The following is a 19,340-nucleotide window of genomic DNA, read 5'->3' as shown; positions in this document are numbered from 1 at the left end:
AGCAACCCTCTCAAGTCTCCTCCCTCTTTGGGAGCTTTGTACTATCACCCAATAAACTTTGCTTTGCTGCCCATCAAGGGAAAAAAAAAAAGTAGAAGGGGTAACACAAAACACTCAAGTAAACATTTTCACTTTCATTAGAACTTAGAATAAAAGTTTTAAGGTTTGTATTTGTTTTACCTTTCAAAGGAAATTAGTATACCAAAATATGAATTAGTATAAAATGAGAGAATAGGGTGAAATATCTTGTTTACTTCTGTTGTTAGTATTATTAACAGTAAGAAGTTACTATCTGTAATATGTATCACTATATGCTGAGCACTATACTAGACATATGACCTCTTTTAATCCTGCGAGTTAGGTCTATTTTTGTTATTCCCATGTTATAGGTTAGTAAACGAACATGTTTGGTTCCACTGGACCATGTAAAACAAATTATCAATAGTCTCCACCAATTAACCTAGATTCACTTGAGAAAATAATGTGCCCTGATTGGTGCCATCTGTAAAAGATATGGGCTCCTTTCAATGAACCTTTTCCTCCCTTGTCACCTATGTCTTCAATTTAACTTCATGTCTTTAAATCATCTTAATGAAAACGTACTAGTTGAATCAAGGAGATAGGGGGAAGCACCTACATGTCGGATGTGACTGAATGCACATAATGATTTTATTTGTAACTGGGTTACTACCCCAAATAAAGATAGTGTGAAGATGTATTTCCCCCCTGGTGGTTAACAAATGTGAGGACTGATAACCAGCAATAACTGGTAACCATAATGGCTCAGTAATGTTAACGGATTATCCTATATGAACTGAAAAAGAGCTGTATGAAATAAAGCTAATATTGAACAAGCAGAGTTGTTCAAGCAAGTACAAATTAACTTAGCAATCAAATTTAACAGGAAACAAAATGCCATCACTAAATTAGATGAACCAGGACAATATATTCACTCACATTCTTTCATACACCTCTCATTCCACTCAACTGCATGCACACACATACACACAAGCATGTCCATGAGTGAGCAAAGACACACCCCCACCCCCTAACCCCCACCCCCAACACCTGTGTGCACTATCCAGGTTACAGCTGCTCCATCCACACCCAAGGCTTGATTTTATGGTCATGCCCTTGACACTGTGCATGTGCCCCTCTCCCTCCTTTCACCCTCGCTAACCCCTGCCTAAGCCTCCTTACTTAAATACCTTCAGAATACAAGGCGTGGCAGGGGGTCTTCAGGTCTGTAGACTGCATTACCTTTGTACCAAGGCATGTAGAGAGGGCAGAAATGGAAACCAGTGAGTCTTCAGACCAGACTGAGAGCTTCTAATTACACAGAGGATAGGAGTTGGGGATTCCTACAGCCAGCCCCCTGCCCAACCCAGAATACCTTCAGGACAGAGGTCTTGACAGACTTCAAGCCCACATTTAGAATCTGGATCATAGTTTCAATACACGGCTCAGGAGATAGCTGGCCACAACTGTCAAAGACCAGCTGGGCTGAGAGAAAGGGTTTCTTCCTTGGGGGCTGTAGAGAAGGGTCAGGAGAGGTCGGGGGCTACGTGTCAGTGCCTGCTGCCTGCCACCTAGCCTTGACTGCCTGCCCACCTCCACACGTGCCACCCACCACCTCACTTGTAGGATGTTGGCCACAAAGGAGGTTATCTCCTCCTCTACGATAGACACAAGGCTCTGGCAAATCATGTAGTGTATGAGGCGCGCCAACTGTCCCAGCCGCAGCAACCAGGCCTCTGCCTGCTTCAGCTTCTGCTCCAGCTGTTGGCACTGTACCCTCTGAAGGTAGATGGAGCGTTGGTCCGTCCTGATCCTCTTGCAGTTTTTCACTCGCTCCTGCAGGCCTTGTTGCATGTGATACGTATCCTCGTGAACCTGTCAGCATAGAGAGCGGACAACTAACTGAAGGAGGAGGGAAGACAAACTGGCCACACACTGGCCTCTGCAAAACTCTCAGGTTGCAGAGTCTGAAACTGAGCATCTACATATACACAAGGAGGCTGCTTCTTAGTAGAGATTAGCCCCTGAAATCTTTCAGTGACCAGAAAGGATGCAAAATGGAGAACATACATTAAGAGGTCACATTGCTAATTTGATAGACCAGGCAGGTCTACTAAAAGCCCCCAGGGTAGACCTCAAATAGAAAATTTGTGCACTTGTAATCAGTTTCACAGCACACAGATTACACAGAGAAGGAGAAAGACTGGATAACTAAGGCTCAGCAATAATTCCAGGACATGGATTTCAATCACTAGGCCTGGGAGGTGTGGCCTGCTGAGTAGCATAATTCTCCTTTTATGAGAGTGGAAGCTGTCTACTGAGTAGTAGAAGGCTACTGAGACCTTCTCCTGGTGATGGGGAATGTGGGATAAAAGTCGAAGAGCCTCTTTGTGGGTCCTTCTCATATCTGGGAGTTTCCTTGGCCTATACAGGCTGACGACAGTTGCCACCTCTCTGGACAGAGGGAGACACCAGCAAGATATGTCTCGTCAGTTGGACCTACTGTCCCTGTTGCTCTCCTGTCCTTTTTGATGTTTGGTAGAGCCTGTGATTAGAACTAATTGGTGTGTGTGGATTGTATTCTACTCACCCTTGAGTTCAGATCCCAGTCTTTGGAGACCAAGACACAAGGCACTTGACTAAGCTACACATTATGCACAAACACGCCCTCTGACTCAGCGAGATGTTCTCTTCCAGGCTCTAGAAATACCCTCCATACTGAGTGCTTCCCACTGCATAGCCCTTAGTCCAGTGCGTCATCACTATCTAGTTCCTCAGGTGATTCGTCCACTTCACTGTAAATTCTTCGAGGAAAAGGCCTCAGTCACATCTTATTTCATGTCTCTTTGTTTAACACAGTGCCTGGCACAGCTACTTCCAAAGTAACTGTTTATAAAAAAAAATGTTTCACTCACACTGAAAGGGCCTATTGAGCACCAATTAGGATAAAACCACACAAACAACAACAACAATAATTACTACACCAGATCATAATCAGTATTCATTTTTAAAACCTCACCACTAAGGGGCAACATCTTCAATAACTTCAAAGTTCCGAGGCAATATTTTTAAGCCTGGAATTCTGTAACTAGCCACAGTATCACTGAAAGTTTGGGAGGGAGTAAAGACATATTTAGATATAAAAAGAGTCCAGAAATGTACCATCCACAGATTCTCTCTGAAAAACATAAACAACAGTATATTTCTGAGAAAGGAAAATGAATACAAGAGTTATAAGAAGCTTTGATGAGCAAAGACATTTGTAAAACATATTGTCAAGTCTTAATGGGACGGCTGCAAAACAAGAATGCTCACCACAATCCAGAATTAAATTCCAGGAAATCTCAACATAAGCATACGAGGAAGAGTGGAGGGTGAGGAGAGGAAGAGAGGTGAGAAAGGAAACCTGAAGAGCACTGAGGTTCTTACTGTGCTTGGGAGAAAGACGTGAATACAGATCCACACTTGACATTCATTCACTCAGAACACTCATTGTGGCATAACGTATAATGAGCACAAGGTATAGCGGGGATGGAAACAAATAATAATCCCTACCCTTTTGAAGGCGAGGGAGACATACAATAAACATAATAAGTAATTCATATTATGTGTAAAACGGTGATAAGGGCTACGCAACACACACACACACACACACACACACACACACACACAGTGGGGAAAGAGCTCAGGGATGCTGGTGATAGTGTGGGTTTGAAAGAGACATTGTTATAAAAATGTAAGTGAAACAGCTATACCTGTTGAGCAGGTGTATAAATGTCTTACATATGCACTCAGCTGCAAGTGAGAGAAAACCAGAAAAAGTGTGGTTCAAGCAAGTGAAAGATTTATTTACTAATTAAATAAGAAATCCCTGGATGGCATATTGGCCCAACAGTATCAATCAGAAGAAAGCTCTTTTTATGGTCCTCCTCCATCTTTAATATGACGTTTACCCTCTCATGGTGCAATAGCTTCTCTATCACCAGAATTTCATCCAAGGGTCAGGCAATAAGATAAGAGTAAACATCCAAAAGACATTCCAGTTGGATCTGCCTCTTTTAAAAACTTTTCACAGTGACTTTCACTTTTGTTTCATTGCCCAGAACTGAATTACATGGCTTCCTCCAGCTGCAAGTCTATGAAAAGAAATAAAGTCAAGATTCTAAAACTAAGAAGGATGAATAGGCACTGAGGGTTTCCTGGGCAACCATGAGAGCAATAAAATGTCTAACATCCAAATCATTAGAGGACAACAATGGCAACCAAAATGTAAACAATCCAACAAAAGACAAGGAACCCAAGGAAGAATCAACCAGAAATCATAGGAAGCAAATAACACCAATGTGAAATGGGAAAAACCGATCCCAACAGTAATCATAATAATCAAATAATCAAATCCAATCAGTAACCATAATAAATGAGATAAACCTATGGCAAGACATAGACTCTCAGACGTAATGTTTTTCAGGAAACAAAATAACAAAGGAAAGTTGACAACAAACAGGAAAAGAGATGGAGCAAATGCTTGATGCTGTTAACATCAAAGTAGAACTCTAGTAGAAAGGTAGTAAGTAACAAGAATGAAGACCTTTTCACAGCAATAAAGTCACCAAGAAACACTGTTATGAACCTGTACGCACACACAATTTTTAAATACATATTGCAAAATGAAAGAACATCAAGTAGAATTAATAAATCTATAGTTAAAACGGGGGCTTTTTAACATACATCTCTCAGAAACTGAAAGATAAAGTGGATAAAAAAAGTTATCAAAGGGGAAGAGAGGAAAAAAATAAAACAAGATGAAACCAGAGAGGGAGACAAACCATAACAGACTCTTAATCTCAGGAAACAAACTGAGGGTTGCTGGAGTGGAGGGGTATGGGAGGGATGGGGGTGCTGGGTGATGGACACTGGGGAGGGTATGTGCTATGGTGAGTGCTGTGAATTGTGTAACACTAATGAATCATAGACCTGTACCCCTGAAACAAATAGTACATTATATGTTAGTTGAATTTAAATTTTAAAAAAAGATAAAAAAATTTTTAAGTTATTGTGGCTGTAGAATATTTGCATAAAAGAATGAATGAACTTGGTCTAATATAATTTTCTTATACTGGGTTCCCCACAAATTTGGGGAAATGTGATTTATTGAAGGAATGGTCTTCAGGAAGCTTCAAAGGGAGAGCAGGAAGCAAAACAGGAAAGGGGAAATTGCCAACCAAGAGCACAGCTAAGGTTGTTCTTGGTCTCATGTGGTGAGAGAGGCAGCCTTGGAATGAAGACCCTACTATAGAGCTGTCCCATGATGAGACAAGGAACCAAAAGAAGGCAGGGGAACTGTGACATAGGAAAGAGAATAAGGAGAAGTGACCACCAAATGCAATGCAGGATTCTGGGCTGGATCCTGAAACAAGAAAAAAGCATAGAAATAAAGGACATTCTTAGAGTAACTTGCAAATTTTTAATTAGGACTGTGAGTTAGATAGCAGAATTGTATCAAAATGAAATTTTCTAATTTTTGATAATTATACTAGAGTTATGGAAGAAAATGTCCTCCTGTTCTTAGGAGAAACACATAACATATTTAAGGGTAAAGGAACTTAACATCTGCAACTTAAAACTCTCCAAAGGTTCAGGAAAATAATGTACACATACATAGAGAAAGAATAAGCATGAATGATAAGTGAGAAAAACAAACTACTTAGTAAAAGGTAGATGAGAGTTTATTTTACTATCCTTGCAACTCTCCTAATAATATATAAAAATAAAAAGTCATACAAGAAAGAAACAAAATGGGTTTATCCCAGTAATGCAAAGGTGGTCTAACACTGACAGTTCACCATATTAGAGTAAAAGAAAAATTCCTGTAATAATTTAAATTGAAGCAGAAAAAAAAATCACTGGACAAATTTCAACTTTCATTCATGATAAAACCTCTTAGCAAATTAAGAATCGATGGAAACATCCTTAAAAATTGATAAAGGTTGCCTACCAAACTCTCATATTTTATATCATTATTTATTTAATGTTTCAAATCTATTTTAGTTATTTAGTAATGCTACAATTTAATGGGGAGCAGCATGCTTTTATTGAGCAAAGAGACAAGCTTGGTTCTGTAACAGTTCAGTCACCAGTGGGAGGATGACCCATTCTCCCCTTCCCCTACATCAGCCCCCACTTCTGGGGTGACTGCCGGCAGGGACAAGTTCCATTCAAGCCCATACAACAGCACAGAAAAGTGGCTCTACATGTTGCCTTTGCTTGTCTTTTCACTCTGTGGTGCTTTTTAAAAAGTTGATTGTAATATAAATAAATGTCTTGATTTTTTTTATGGTTTACATTTTTTAAAATTTTGTTTAAGAAACCCCAAGATAATAAAAATGTTACATTGTCTTCTGGAAGCTTTTTGGATTTTCTTTTCACATCTTTTATCCAACTTCTTTTACATCTTTTATCGATCATGAACTAATTTTTGTATAGGGTATAGTAACTATTAGAAAACAATAACATTTAAAAATACCATTTATGATAGCAACAAAAATTTCAAATATCTAGTAATAAATCTAATGAAATATATTTAAGACCTCTATAGGAAACCTATAAAACCTTAGTAGGAGAAATTAAAGAAATCAAAATAAATGAGATCCATGTTTATGAATAAGAAAGTGAAATATTATTAAGACATCAATTTCCTTCAAATTGATCTACAAATTTAAAACAAGCCAATAAAAAAAATCCCAGTAACATTATTTTGTGGAAATTAATAAGCTGATTCTAAATCTTATATGGAAATGCAAAGAACCTAGCATAGGTTGTATAATAAATGTATAATAAAAATTTGTATAATAAAAAGCTATAGGGCTTATAGTACCATATACCAAGACATACCATAAAGCTGCAATAATTAAGATAGTGTAACATTGACAAAAATATATTTGCAACAATATGGATGGAACTAGAATGTATTATGCTATGCAAAATAAGTCAGTCAGAGAAAGACAAATATCATTTGACTTCACTTATATGTGGAATTTAAGAAACAAAATAGATAAACATAGGGGAAGGGAAGGAAAAATGAAACAAGGTGAAAACAGAGAGGGAGGAAGTGCCTAGGTGGCTAGGTCGTTAACCGTCTGCTGCTCCAGTAGGGTCATGATCAGACTCCCTGCTGGATGGGAAGCCTGCTCCTCCCTCTCCCACCCTCCCCCTGCTTGTATTCCCTCTTTCGCTGTGTGTGTCTCTCTCTGTGTAAAATAAATAAATAAAAATCTAAAAAAAAAAAGAAAAAAGACAGGGAAGGAGGCATATGAGACTCTTAACTCCAGGAAACAAGCTGAGGATTGCTGGAGGGGAGATGGGAAGGGGGGGGTGGGCAACCGGGTGATGGGCATTAAGGAGGGCATATAATGTAATTAACACTGGGTATTACATGCAACTGATGAATAGCTAAATTCTACCCCTGGAACTAATAATACAGTATATGTTAACTACATTGAATTTAAGTAAAAAAAATTTTTAAAAGTCAGATAAATAGACTAATGGGACAGAAAAGAGTCCAAAAATAGGCTCACACATATACAGTCATCTGATTTAAGAAAAAGACACCATGCAATTAAGTGGGGGAAAGGATAGTTTCTTCAATAAATAGGAAAAAATACACCATACATAAAAATTAATTTGAAATGTACCATAGACCTGAATATGAAAGATAAGGTAATAAAAGTTCTAGAAGAACACCAGAAAATATCTACATGACTTTGGGGTAGGCAAAGGTTTCTTAAACTAGAACTCAAAAGGCACCAACCAAAGAAGATTGATAAAATGAACTTTAAGAAAATTAAGAGCTGCTAATCAAAAGGCACCATTAAAATAGTAAAAGGGTAAGTTGAGCCACAGACTAGGAGAAAATATCTATAACACATATATTTGATATAGGACTCATATCTAGAATATATAAAGAACTGCTACGTATTAATAGGAAAAAAACAAGCAACCCAGTTAAAAATTGAGCAAGAGTTAAGACATTTCACAGAAGAAGGTACCAAAACAGCCAATAAACATACAAAAATATGCTCAACAACCTTGGAGATCACAGAAACACAAATTAAAATGATAATGAGATACCACTGTATACCAGTTTGGCTAAAATTAAAAACCCTGACAATGCCAAGTGTTAGTGAGAACTTAGGGCAACTGGAAATCTCCTATATTGCTGGGAGAATAAAAACCTGGCACAACCACTCTGGAAAACTGTTTCGCACTTCAAAACATACATATACCCTATTCTAGCAATTTCACTCCTGGACATATACTCCACAAACAAATGAGGGATTATGTCCACCAAAAGATATGTATAAGAATCAGCATTAATCATCATAGCAAAAACTGTAACAAACTCCAATGTCCATCAATAGGGGAATAAATAAATTGTGGTACATCCATAGAGGGAAATACTACATAACATACAAGAAAGTGAACCACCACTACTTAGAAGATTATGTATAAATCTCACTAAGATTATGTTGAGTGGGGGAAAAAAAAGCCAGAAATGCTGATTCCATTTATATGAAATTCAAAATCAGACTAAATGAATCTATGGTGACAGAGATCAGAGTAGTAGTTACCTTTGTGAGGAACTGGCAGTAGAGGTACCAAGGAGCTTGCTGAGATATTGGAAATGCTCTATATCTTGATCTGAGTGATGACAGTTACATGGATGTATATATATGCAAATATTTCAACAAACCGCACACTTAAAATTTGCTTACTGCATGTAAATTATACCTTAATTAACAAAATAAACTACTAACTATTAAAAAATTATAACGAGTTTTTTAACATTGAAACAAAGGTGGGATTTAGGAACTAGGAGGTAGAGCAAGGCTGTGGAAGAGTTCGCCCCCAACTTCTGCCCTGTTAAGCTCAGTGCAATGGCAGGTCCAACTGTTACTATCTGGAGGCTGAAGGCCATTTCCCTGTAGGAAGTCCCTACAAGGGGCCTCTTCTACATTATTTCTCAAGTTCACAAAACTTGGGTGAGTCCCTTCTCTCAGAACTAGACAACCTGCAGATGGTGATCAGCCAGAGAACTGTGTAAATATCCAGCCCCACCTGACAGACAACAAACTATAGTGACAGAATCACACGGCAGGGCCTCCAGGAACCCAAGCAGGGGGCATGTACCACAGATGCAGAGTAGGCATAATCAGGAAGGACACTAGATGCTTCTACCAGCCTCAGGGGCCTGCCAAAGGTTCAAGATAGGTTCTAAGATAAGACCAGCGGCATAAAAGATCCAGATTCCAACTTTCAGGTTTCCTAAATGCCCGTGACACAAACAACTGAAGAACAATTATTGTTACGTTCCTTCTCCTCCCTGCTCAAGGCCATGACCAACCCTTAGGGAAAAGGCTGAGTCCAAGCCTCTGCCCATCTATAATCAATCCACTTGCCCCACAACAGAGACTGCTGTTGCTGCACACGACCCTGGCTGTGAGCCAACTGCAGCATCCAGGCCATATGGGGGATCCCAGGAGAAGCTTAAGCCAGGAGGACACTGGAACTCTGGCAAGCCACCTTCGAGAAAAGGCTCATGATAAGCTGGAGCCTCTTACCAGTTGCAGGATGGATGTGCACAGGTGCAGGCAGCGACAAAGCAGCCGCAGAGCCTTGTGATTCTCCTTGGCTAGAGCCTGTTGCAGGTCCAGCAGCTCGTAGCATCGATCTCGGTCTTGGGGGAGCCAGGGTACAGAGCGAAGCTCCTGCAGAAGCCTGGGATCAAGGACTAAACTGGTCAGAGTCAGCATCTTGGCTCTCTTTCCTTGAACACCTTTGACCTCTTTCTAGCCCAGCTCACCTCAGAATAAGCAAAGGTCTAGAAAGACTATACTATTCCTGGTGACCTCCAGGGACAGCTTCCTCTAGAGAGCTCTTTGGAAGAATTCAAGCTGAGGAAGTTGCTGGCTGGGGAATTCTTTGGGAAAGGCTTGGGGTGTGTGCAAATGTTTATACTAAGCAACCTTTCTGCTAGGAGACAATCAAATGATCCCAAGGTCTGATTTAGGGGGAGAGACTACAGAGGCTTCTTCCTTGGAATAGGGAAAGCTAAGGGCCCTAAATGTCTAGATGAACAGATGAGTTTTAGAATCAAAGGTGACAAACTTCCAACTTCTCCATGAGCTGACTATCCCTAAGAAAATTTGCCTCCACTATCCACTACCCTCCCCCACACCCTGAGAACTCTACATCTCTAAAAATACCTGAAGAAGAAGAAAGACCCCCCAACAAGCAGAGGATGATCATAATGGGTGTCATTTTATTTGGTACCTATTAAGAGGCATTGAACATGGTATTTTATATTTACAATCTCACTTAATTCTCACTATAGCTGTGTAATAGAAATCTTCATCCCTAGTTTTCATATCAGGAAATGAGGCTCAGATAGTCGGTATTCAGGATTTAAATTCAGATCTGTCCAGCCTCCAAGCCCTTATGTTTTTAATTATACCACGATTAGGCCAGACTGGAGGATCCCCAGAACAAAGGTTGCAAACTGCAAAAAGGCTGTGGGTCAAATTCAGACTGAAAATGTTTTCATATGTTCCACTAAGAGTTGGCCAGCCCACTGTTTAAATAAAAATTCGAGTTAAATAGGTAAAGTTACAACACTTTAAAACAAAATATATATTTCCAGGAAATCCTGAAAAAAAAAAAATAAGGCAGTTGGTATGCTGTACCCATCTTCCCAGTGTTAACAGTCACCTGGATTTGAGTAGTGGCTGTCCTATTTAGATGTAGTCTCAAAATTGCATGCCCCACAATCCCTAATGTCTTGCACCTAACCCACTGCATTTCTTCCATAGGTCCTGCTCAGCCCCTGTAGACATTTGAGCTTGCAACTTCTATCACAGCAGATAATTAGAAGTGGCCAAGGAGTGCAGGAAAAGTGGGGAAAAAAAAGTACTGAAATGGGAATAACTAAGTCTCCCCCACAAAAAAATAATCCAAAAGATAACCCCCTCAAAAAAAAAAAAAAAAAAGAATCCAAAAGATACCATGGAAAGGGCAGAGAATTTGCATTCAAACACCTAAGGTATATCATCAGATCCGGTAGTTAATACTTGTGTGATCTGGGCAATGTGATGCAGGAATATACAATTATACGAAGATATGCTCAGAATACATTACTCAGAAAAAAAACCTGGTTACTTAACAATATGTCAAGAATGAACACATTTGTATAGGTGGTAGAAAAAAAGATTAGCAGGATTTGCAACAAAATTTCTGTTGTGGTTAGTTATGTGGTTAGTTATGTGATTAAGATCAAAGGCTTTTTTTTACTTCGTGCTTTTTTGTATTTTCCAAAATTTCTACAAGGGATGTGTTAATATTTTTTTGTAAAAATAATTTTAAGACATCTATTGACAGTGTATTTTGAAGACCATACCTGCTAATATGCAGAAGCCCAGCTCCAAAGTGGGGCACAGCCAAGAGTAGATGCTTCCCAAGGAAAGTACGGCACCGGTGCAGCCGCTGTAATGTCATACTCCTCTTCCAACTACAGATCAGAGGGCAGTGACATGCTATAGCTCCCCGCAGCCCTTGTCCCTACATCCCATACCAGCATCACCTACCGGGCCAAGGCCTTATATAAGAGGCAATATTTGAAGAATGGAATGAACTGGAGCTGCTGCCAGAGGACAGAGTGGCGGTGCCAGGTCCCCAGTGTCATTGTCTCACTGCCCTCCACCGGATGTATGTGCAGGACACCAAAGGGAGAGAAGATGTAGTGCTCAGGGTTCACCTTCTTTGGTGGCACCACCACCAGGTCATAGGGCCTTTAAAAAAAGAGGCTGATCAGCAAGAGCCCTGGGAACTTGTGCAAGGTTTCAGGAAGGGACCAAAGAAGGATGGAGAGGGGAAGCATGGAGGCAGGGATAAAGACAGAGGAGAGCAGGAAGAGGGGAAAGGGAGCAGAATGACATTCAAACTAAAAAAGGAAACATATATTTTTAAAAGATTTTATTTATTTATTTGAAAGAGAGAGAGTACACAAGAGAGAGAGGATGAGCAGGCGGAGAGCCAGAGGGAGCAGCAGACTCCCCATTGAGCAAGGACCCCAACATGGGGCTCAGTCCTGCGGTCATGACCTGAGCTGAAAGCAGACACTTAACTGACTGACTGAGCCACTTAAGGAAACAAATATTAGAGGCACCTGGATGGCACAGTTGGTTAAGTGCCCGATTCTTGGTTTTAGCTCAGGTCATGATCTCTGGGTCATGACACTGAGCCCCAATGCTGAGCCCCGGTGTTGAGCCCCAGCGTTGAGCCCTAGTGTGGCTTCTTGCTCAGGGTGGTCTGCTTGAGTTTCTCTCTCCCTCCCTCTGCCCCACCCCTGGGCACTCACACATTTGTGCACGCTTTCTCTTTATCTCTCTCTCTCAAATAAATAAATAAATCTTAAAAAAAAAAAAGAATAAATGGAAGCCAAAGATAGAGGAGAAAAAAGAAAAGGGCACGTAGCCAGTTCTAAGGAGTTCGTATCTCCAGATCCAGATACTTTACATCTTATCAAATCTAAGATGCCATCAGTTGTAAGATGCAGCATTCTTTTTTAATGAAACACTGAAATTTAAAATGCTGCCAGCATGATACTCCACCAATCTGTAAGATGCATCACAGATATGTTAAAATGTGAAAAAAAGTACATATTAGAAATGGTAAAATATGTATCTCTAGATACTGAAATAACATGCAGAGATCACTAGGAGGTGCTGTTTGAAGTAACTGAGAATGGGGAAAAACAGGGGGCAGCTAGAAGACTAGACACACACAAATCAAGAGGACAACTTCACCCTAGAGACCCAGAGAAGTACCTCCACTCCAGAGCCATCTTAACATCCTACTCAGTTCTCTTACTTCAGTGTAATGCACCTACATCCCATACTAAGTGGCATTTATTTTTTTTTTAAGATTTTATTTATTTATTTGACAGAGAGAAATCACAAGTAGATGGAGAGGCCGGCAGAGAGAGAGAGAGGGAAGTGGGCTCCCTGCTGAGCAGAGAGCCCGATGTGGGACTTGATCCCAGGACCCTGAGATCATGACCTGAGCCAAAGGCAGCGGCTTAACCCACTGAGCCACCCAGGCGCCCCCCAGTGGCATTTATATGCAGCTATACAATAGTTGTATCTAGTTGCAGGAGACTCGTTAGCATACTGCTATGTTTGCGCACATTCAATAAAGCATTTATCAATTTTTATTTTGCGGTTTTATCTTCATAACTTGGAACCAATAATATTTTTAAGCATTAAGTGTATTTTAGAGTCCTTTAAAAGCTATTATGTCTCAAGTCTTATGCCTATCATGCCTAAGAGATAAAATGTCCCTCCTCTCTCTCTTCTCTTAGCTTTTTAGAATACACTATTAAGTAAATGACTTAAGAGAATTTAGATTCAGGGGAGCTCGGGTGGCTCAGTCAGTTAAGTGTCCAACTCGTGATTTTGGCTCAGGTCCTGATCTCAAGTTGTGAGATTGAGCCCTGCGTCAGGCACCCAGCTTAGCATGGAGTCCACCTGAGGATTCTCTCCCTCTCCCTTGCCCCTCCTCAATATAATAATTTATATTATTATTTATAAATAAATATAACCTTTTTTTTTTTTAAAAAGAGCATTTAGATAGATACCAGAATAAACTCACCTAATCAAGTCATATAAAAGCTTTGTTTCCTTTCTGACAAAGTGACTAGATTTTCCCAAGTACTCTTTCCCCCAAACTATTTCTTCTGAAGCAAAGAGGAGTTACAACTTTCTCCAAGGTAGTTCAGGGAAAAATACAGGACTTAAAACCAAATCTCCCTGACTCAAGCCACCCCTCTTAACCACTGGGCTGCTTAGCTTCCCACAGTATAGCCTCCTATCACAACTGACCCCAGGCTTTCCCAAGGGATCCTTCCCCTATGACCTTATTTTTTTTTTAACTGTAAAGATCTCTTTTTTAAAGATTTTATTTATTTATCTGACAGAGAAAGAGATCACAAGCAGGCAGAGCAGCAGACAGAGAGGGGGAAGCAGGCTCCCCACTGAGCAGAGAGCCTGTTGCTGGGCTCAATCCAGGACCCTGAGATCATGTCCTGAGCCGAAGACAGAGGCTTAACCCACTAAGCCACCCAGGCTCCCCACTCTATGACCTTCTTAATGAACACTACTCTTTCTTTTTTCCTTTTTTAAAGTTGTTTTTATTTCTCTTCTTTTTATTTAAGATTTTAAAGAGTTTAGTTAAACCATTTATCAAGTTTCCCTTCTGTCTAAGTACTGTAATTGGAGCTGAGGACATAGAAATAACTACTACATAGTCCTTGTCCTCAAAGGGCTCAGATCAGTTAGAGTATTAAGTCATGCTAGAGAGTATTCATCTGCTTCCAAAAAATCTCAAACTCTATGCATTAATGAAACACAGCAAGTTCTATACTGAACTCATCATTTACTGCCTCTAAATATGGATCACTCATTCATTCATTTATTCATTCAACAAATGTTACTGAGTCTCTACGCCAAACTGTTCTAAACCCTCAGGATACATTGTTAAACACAACAAACAAAAATCCCTGCCCTGAAAGAGCTCTCATTATACTGGAGAGGAAAAATGATAAATATAATAAATGAGAGGGCAAAAAAAGCACAGGCAAAGGAAGTTGGCAGTGCCAGGGGAGGGCAGAGGGTGAAGATGTGACAGTTGAGTGAAGGCTCTAAGAAAGTAAAGGAATAAATTCCTTTCTGAGTATGAATCAACATCAAGGACAAATACCAATGTAACGTTGTATCTTAAATATATTGGAATTAGGAAATTAGGAAGCTGTGGGTGGCTCAGTCAGCTAAGTATATGCCTTCAGCTCAGGTCATGACCTCAGGGTCCTGGGATGGACCCCTGGATTGGGCTCCATCCCAGGAGGGAGGATGGAACTCAGCAGGCAGCCTGCTTCTCCCTCTCCCTCTGCCCCTCCATTTGTACTTTCTCTCTGTCAAATATATATATATATATATATACTTAAAGATTTTATATATAAAATATATAATATATATTATAATATATAATATTTTATATATATAAAATCTTTATATATATAAAATCTTTAAATATATATATAGACATATATATATGTCAAATATATATATATATACTTAAAGATTTTATATATAAAATATATAATATATATTATAATATATAATATTTTATATATATAAAATCTTTATATATATAAAATCTTTAAATATATATATAGACATATATATATATATATTTGACAGAGAGAAAGTACAAATGGAGGGGCAGAGGGAGAGGGAGAAGCAGGCTGCCTGCTGAGTTCCATCCTCCCTCCTGGGATGGAGCCCGATCCAGGCTCCATATATATTAAGTATATATATATATATTTATTTATATATATATATATATATATATACTTTATATATATATTTATATATATATAAAACCTTTAAGTATATATATATATACTTAATATAATATATAATAATATATTATATTGTATTATATATTAATATAATAAATAAAAACTTTAAGTATATGTACTTAAAGATTTTATTATATACATACATGTACATATGTATGTATATAATAAATGTATGTATGTATATAAGAATTAAAATTTTAAAATGTAATAAAAAATCTAGGACAAGTACAAGAAAAATTGGGCAAATTCAAATACATTGAAAAAAATCCTGTTATGTGACAAATAAAATAAAACAATGAATGCCAAGATTGTACTTTTACTGATGGTGCAACCAGAAATTTGGAACTAACACTCTCACTTGAGAACAACTAGAAAAAGGCAAAATATGTGGATAAAATATTAAAATCATCTGTATGAACACAACAGAGAAATCAACGCTAAAGGCCCTGGGCTCTGGTTTGGGACCCTGGTGACATTATAGGTTGAAACAGAAAACACGTCCCTCCTGGATGTGGGCCCCAAGCTGCAATCTCTGATCTTTGGCTGTCTGCGCCTGTCCAAAGCTCAGCTCCCATTTTCAGTCTTTCAGGAACAGATAGTAAAGCTGACAGAAAATTGCTGATTCTGGAATTGACAGGCATCTCTCATTAGGGAAAAGCATCACCAAATGATAAAGTCAATTCACTGGGATTCCTTCTTTGGCAGATGTTGGTCCTATAATTATCCACTGCCTTTTTAGTTCTCTTTAGTTCTCTTGCTCATGGTTTCTTGTCTCTCTCTGTGTCTAATTATCTTTGATTGTGCTGCTTCTCTGATTATGATGGAGCTGATAGTTTAACGTTCTAAGCCTATAATTTTCTTTTCTGTAAGCTCTCCACCACAGCCAGTAAGCACCCCATCCCACACTGTCGTTGTTACTACCATTACCTCCAGTCTGTCAAGTGTGGTGGCCACTAGGTATCAGCAGGTAGTTCATCACAGCCACAAGTGATAATTTAGTTAACATGATGCCACTACCTGTCATGGATTACTAGTATCCTATATCCCATTAGCACAGAGCTCAGTACTATTCAAGGCCAAGGACATTAAGAAACCAATCCCAGGGGCTCCTGCGTGGCTCAGTGGGTTAAGCCGCTGCCTTCGGCTCAGGTCATGATCTCAGGGTCCTGGGATCGAGTCCCACATCGGGCTCTCTGCTCAGCGGGGAACCTGCTTCCTCCTCTCTCTCTCTCTGCCTGCCTCTCTGCCTACTTGTGATGTCTCTCTGTCAAATAAATTAAAAAAAAAAAAAAAAAAAAAAAAAAAAAAAAAAAAGAAACCAATCCCAGAATCCCATATATGAGGCTCATTTCCTTTCATGAGATCAGTAAGGGTCCAATCAGGGAAACAGAAACATACTGGACATTTCAACAAAGTGAATTTAATAGAGAGCATTTTTTTTAAAAAGGTGTCAAAGAAATGAAAAGCAGAAAGGGAACACTAAGATAGCACAGATACAATAACCACAAGAATGAAAACCAGTCCTAGAACTAGAGGAACAAAGAGAAGGTGGTACCGAAGGAGTCTGGAGGAGGGGCCATGTAGTCAAGATGTAGAACTCTGATGGGAAGGTGCCCCCCAGCTGAGAATCATGAAGAAGCCAATTTAGAAGGTTCCTGCTGCTGCCAGGGTGAAAGACCAATACTGACAGAAAGAGCAAGTGAGGGAAAGAGAAATACCTGTACCTTGCTATCCAGTCTCCTTCTAGAACCCCTATTAATCAAACCTAACAGGTGGCCAGCTGAAAAAGGAGGAGTTTGCAGTGTCTCAGCCCCAGTATCTCAAAGCGGAGAGAGGAGAGGAGATTTAGAGCCAAAAGACAGTTGCTTAGCAACTGGCACAATGCTCACAGTGAAACGTGTTAATGAACTGATCAATGAATGTATGGATGATACACATCATTAGTGCTACATAAGCTCAGGAGAAAGACAGCAGTGTATACAGGAAATAAGGCTTTCTGGGAGGATATGTGACATATGGCTGAAGAGCATGGACTTTTGAGTTAAGACAGTCCTAGGTTTATTTGTTTCTACCACTTACTATGTGACAAGTTACTTAACCTCTTTATGCACCAGAGCACTTATCTCATATATGTAAATAATAATAGCACCCACCTGGTAGGTGAGGGATAAATAACATACATTATGTATTTATTAGCACAATGCCTGGAAAAACTTAATTAATGGTAATTATTATTTCTAGGAAGAGATAGGACTTGAATCAGGCTTTTAAAAATATGTAGATTTTAGAGGTAATAGAGAAAAATGAACACCTCCTGAGTCTTGTGGAAGGAGGAGACTTGTTTTTATAGCCCCAGGGATAAAATTAGGACCAGAAGGTAGAATTTTTTTTTTTTTAAAGCAGATTTTGCTTCAGTCTAAGGAACGGATACCTTAGCAAACTCAAAGCTTCCACTGACTGTAAAGATTCAAACGCCCGATTCCTGCACTGCCCTTGAAAGGGATGACCATTAAATTCCCTTCTGAGGCTGTGACCAAATGTTTCTATTATATTAGGACAGAATAAAGAAGATGGAACCCAAAGTAGAAGGGGACAACTAAGACCAATGGCTGTGAGAGCAAAGGGGAAGAAAGGAGAGGTGCAGAATGGAAAGGAGGAGGCTGAGAAGCAAAGAGGGAGGGAAACTGGAAGATGGAGTAGAAGCAGCGAGAGAGGAGGAGGGGCAGGAGAAGAGTGGGTATGGAGAGGAGCTGGGGGAGGACAGCATGGGCAGAAACCAGGGAGTGGACAGGGTAGAAGGGGTTAGCATACTGGCTCTTACCTGAAGTACCGGCTGGGAGCTACATTTAGGTAGAGGAAGTGGATCTTCTTCAGGTATCTCTCTGTCTTCAGAATGTTCATCACCTGGCTACCCAGGAGGGAAGTCTGAGGTGAGAATCTAGTCTTCTTACCAGGAACTTCTGAACCAAGCTGAGGCCTATACAATAAAAAACCAGGAGAAAAGAGACAGAGCAGGAGGTCAGGTTGCCCCTGTTAGGCAGTGAAAGAAGGCGCTAGATCAGGTGCCTAGGAGGACATGAGGTGGTACTGCCGGAGCCAAACCCAAAGGTGTTCACATACTGAGCAAATAGAGTCAAACAGCTTTATTCACACAGGCTAATGTATGTACACCCCCTCCCTTTTTGATGCATGAATAATCATTCTGGACCTACTGTGATTACTATGAAGTCAGTATTACATAATAAAAGTAATGGGAATACTTTGTTTTCCCAACACATCAACTTATAAGCCCACAGTCCTGGATTTCTCCTCCATGGCAACCTTCCTAAGCTTCTAGATCTAGCTTTGCCTGCATTATGCCTGTTTCCAACTCGGCATGATTTCCTTGCCTGTGACTCTTGCTCTTCCCCCATCACCACCCAACTTCTACTTTCACAGCCTTTCATTTCCAGCCAGGATCCAATAGTGCATCCTTCAACCCCTTCAAGCCTGCACCCGTGTTTCAATCTTCTCACCTTTCCAGAACACCAGCCAACAAAACTGATATGAAAATAATTATCCAAGACACCAAAAACTGATCACCTGGACTAATAATTTTGGCTGGAGTGACCTCAGAACATGAGACTAACATAAAAAATCTGAATAATTAAACTTAGACTTTATCTGCCAAGTATACTAACCTCAGTAACTTACCCAAACCTAGATCAACATCACAAGTTACCCTAGGGATAACAGTGCTGTCCTACTCTAAGGTTTTATATCAAGAATAGGGTTTGTGGGCACCTGGGTGACTCCGTTGGTTAAGTGACTGCCTTCGGCTCAGGTCATGATCCTGGAATCCTGGATCAAGTCC

The 19,340-nt window shown here is 39.7% G+C and overlaps 1 protein-coding gene across 9 annotated transcripts in view; it reads right to left on the bottom strand.

The window, feature by feature from the left end:
• Nucleotides 1–19,340, bottom strand: part of DNHD1 (dynein heavy chain domain 1) — a 75,036-nt gene that overhangs the window by 52,473 nt on the left and 3,223 nt on the right. For 6 of the 9 annotated variants that reach the window (XM_082682911.1, XM_082682915.1, XM_082682916.1 and 3 more), the window contains exons 5-11: nt 18,309–18,464; nt 11,655–11,858; nt 11,468–11,578; nt 9,636–9,792; nt 1,639–1,893; nt 1,394–1,531; nt 1,209–1,260 (exon numbers count right to left, since the gene is read on the bottom strand). In XM_082682911.1, coding sequence (XP_082539037.1) covers nt 1,209–1,260; nt 1,394–1,531; nt 1,639–1,893; nt 9,636–9,792; nt 11,468–11,578; nt 11,655–11,858; nt 18,309–18,464 — 1,073 coding nt within the window. Of the gene's footprint in view, nt 1–1,208; nt 1,264–1,393; nt 1,532–1,638; nt 1,894–3,037; nt 3,104–9,635; nt 9,793–11,467; nt 11,579–11,654; nt 11,859–18,308; nt 18,465–19,340 lie in introns of those variants that run through there. The other 3 variants (XM_082682913.1, XM_082682917.1, XM_082682918.1) reach the window with 3 other exon arrangements.

This window comes from Mustela nivalis (assembly GCF_964662115.1).
Source record: "Mustela nivalis genome assembly, chromosome: 9".
In the NCBI taxonomy this organism is placed as follows: domain Eukaryota; kingdom Metazoa; phylum Chordata; class Mammalia; order Carnivora; family Mustelidae; genus Mustela; species Mustela nivalis.
The sequence above is the reverse complement of the archived record's forward strand: the minus strand, read 5'-3'. Positions and strand labels throughout refer to the sequence as shown.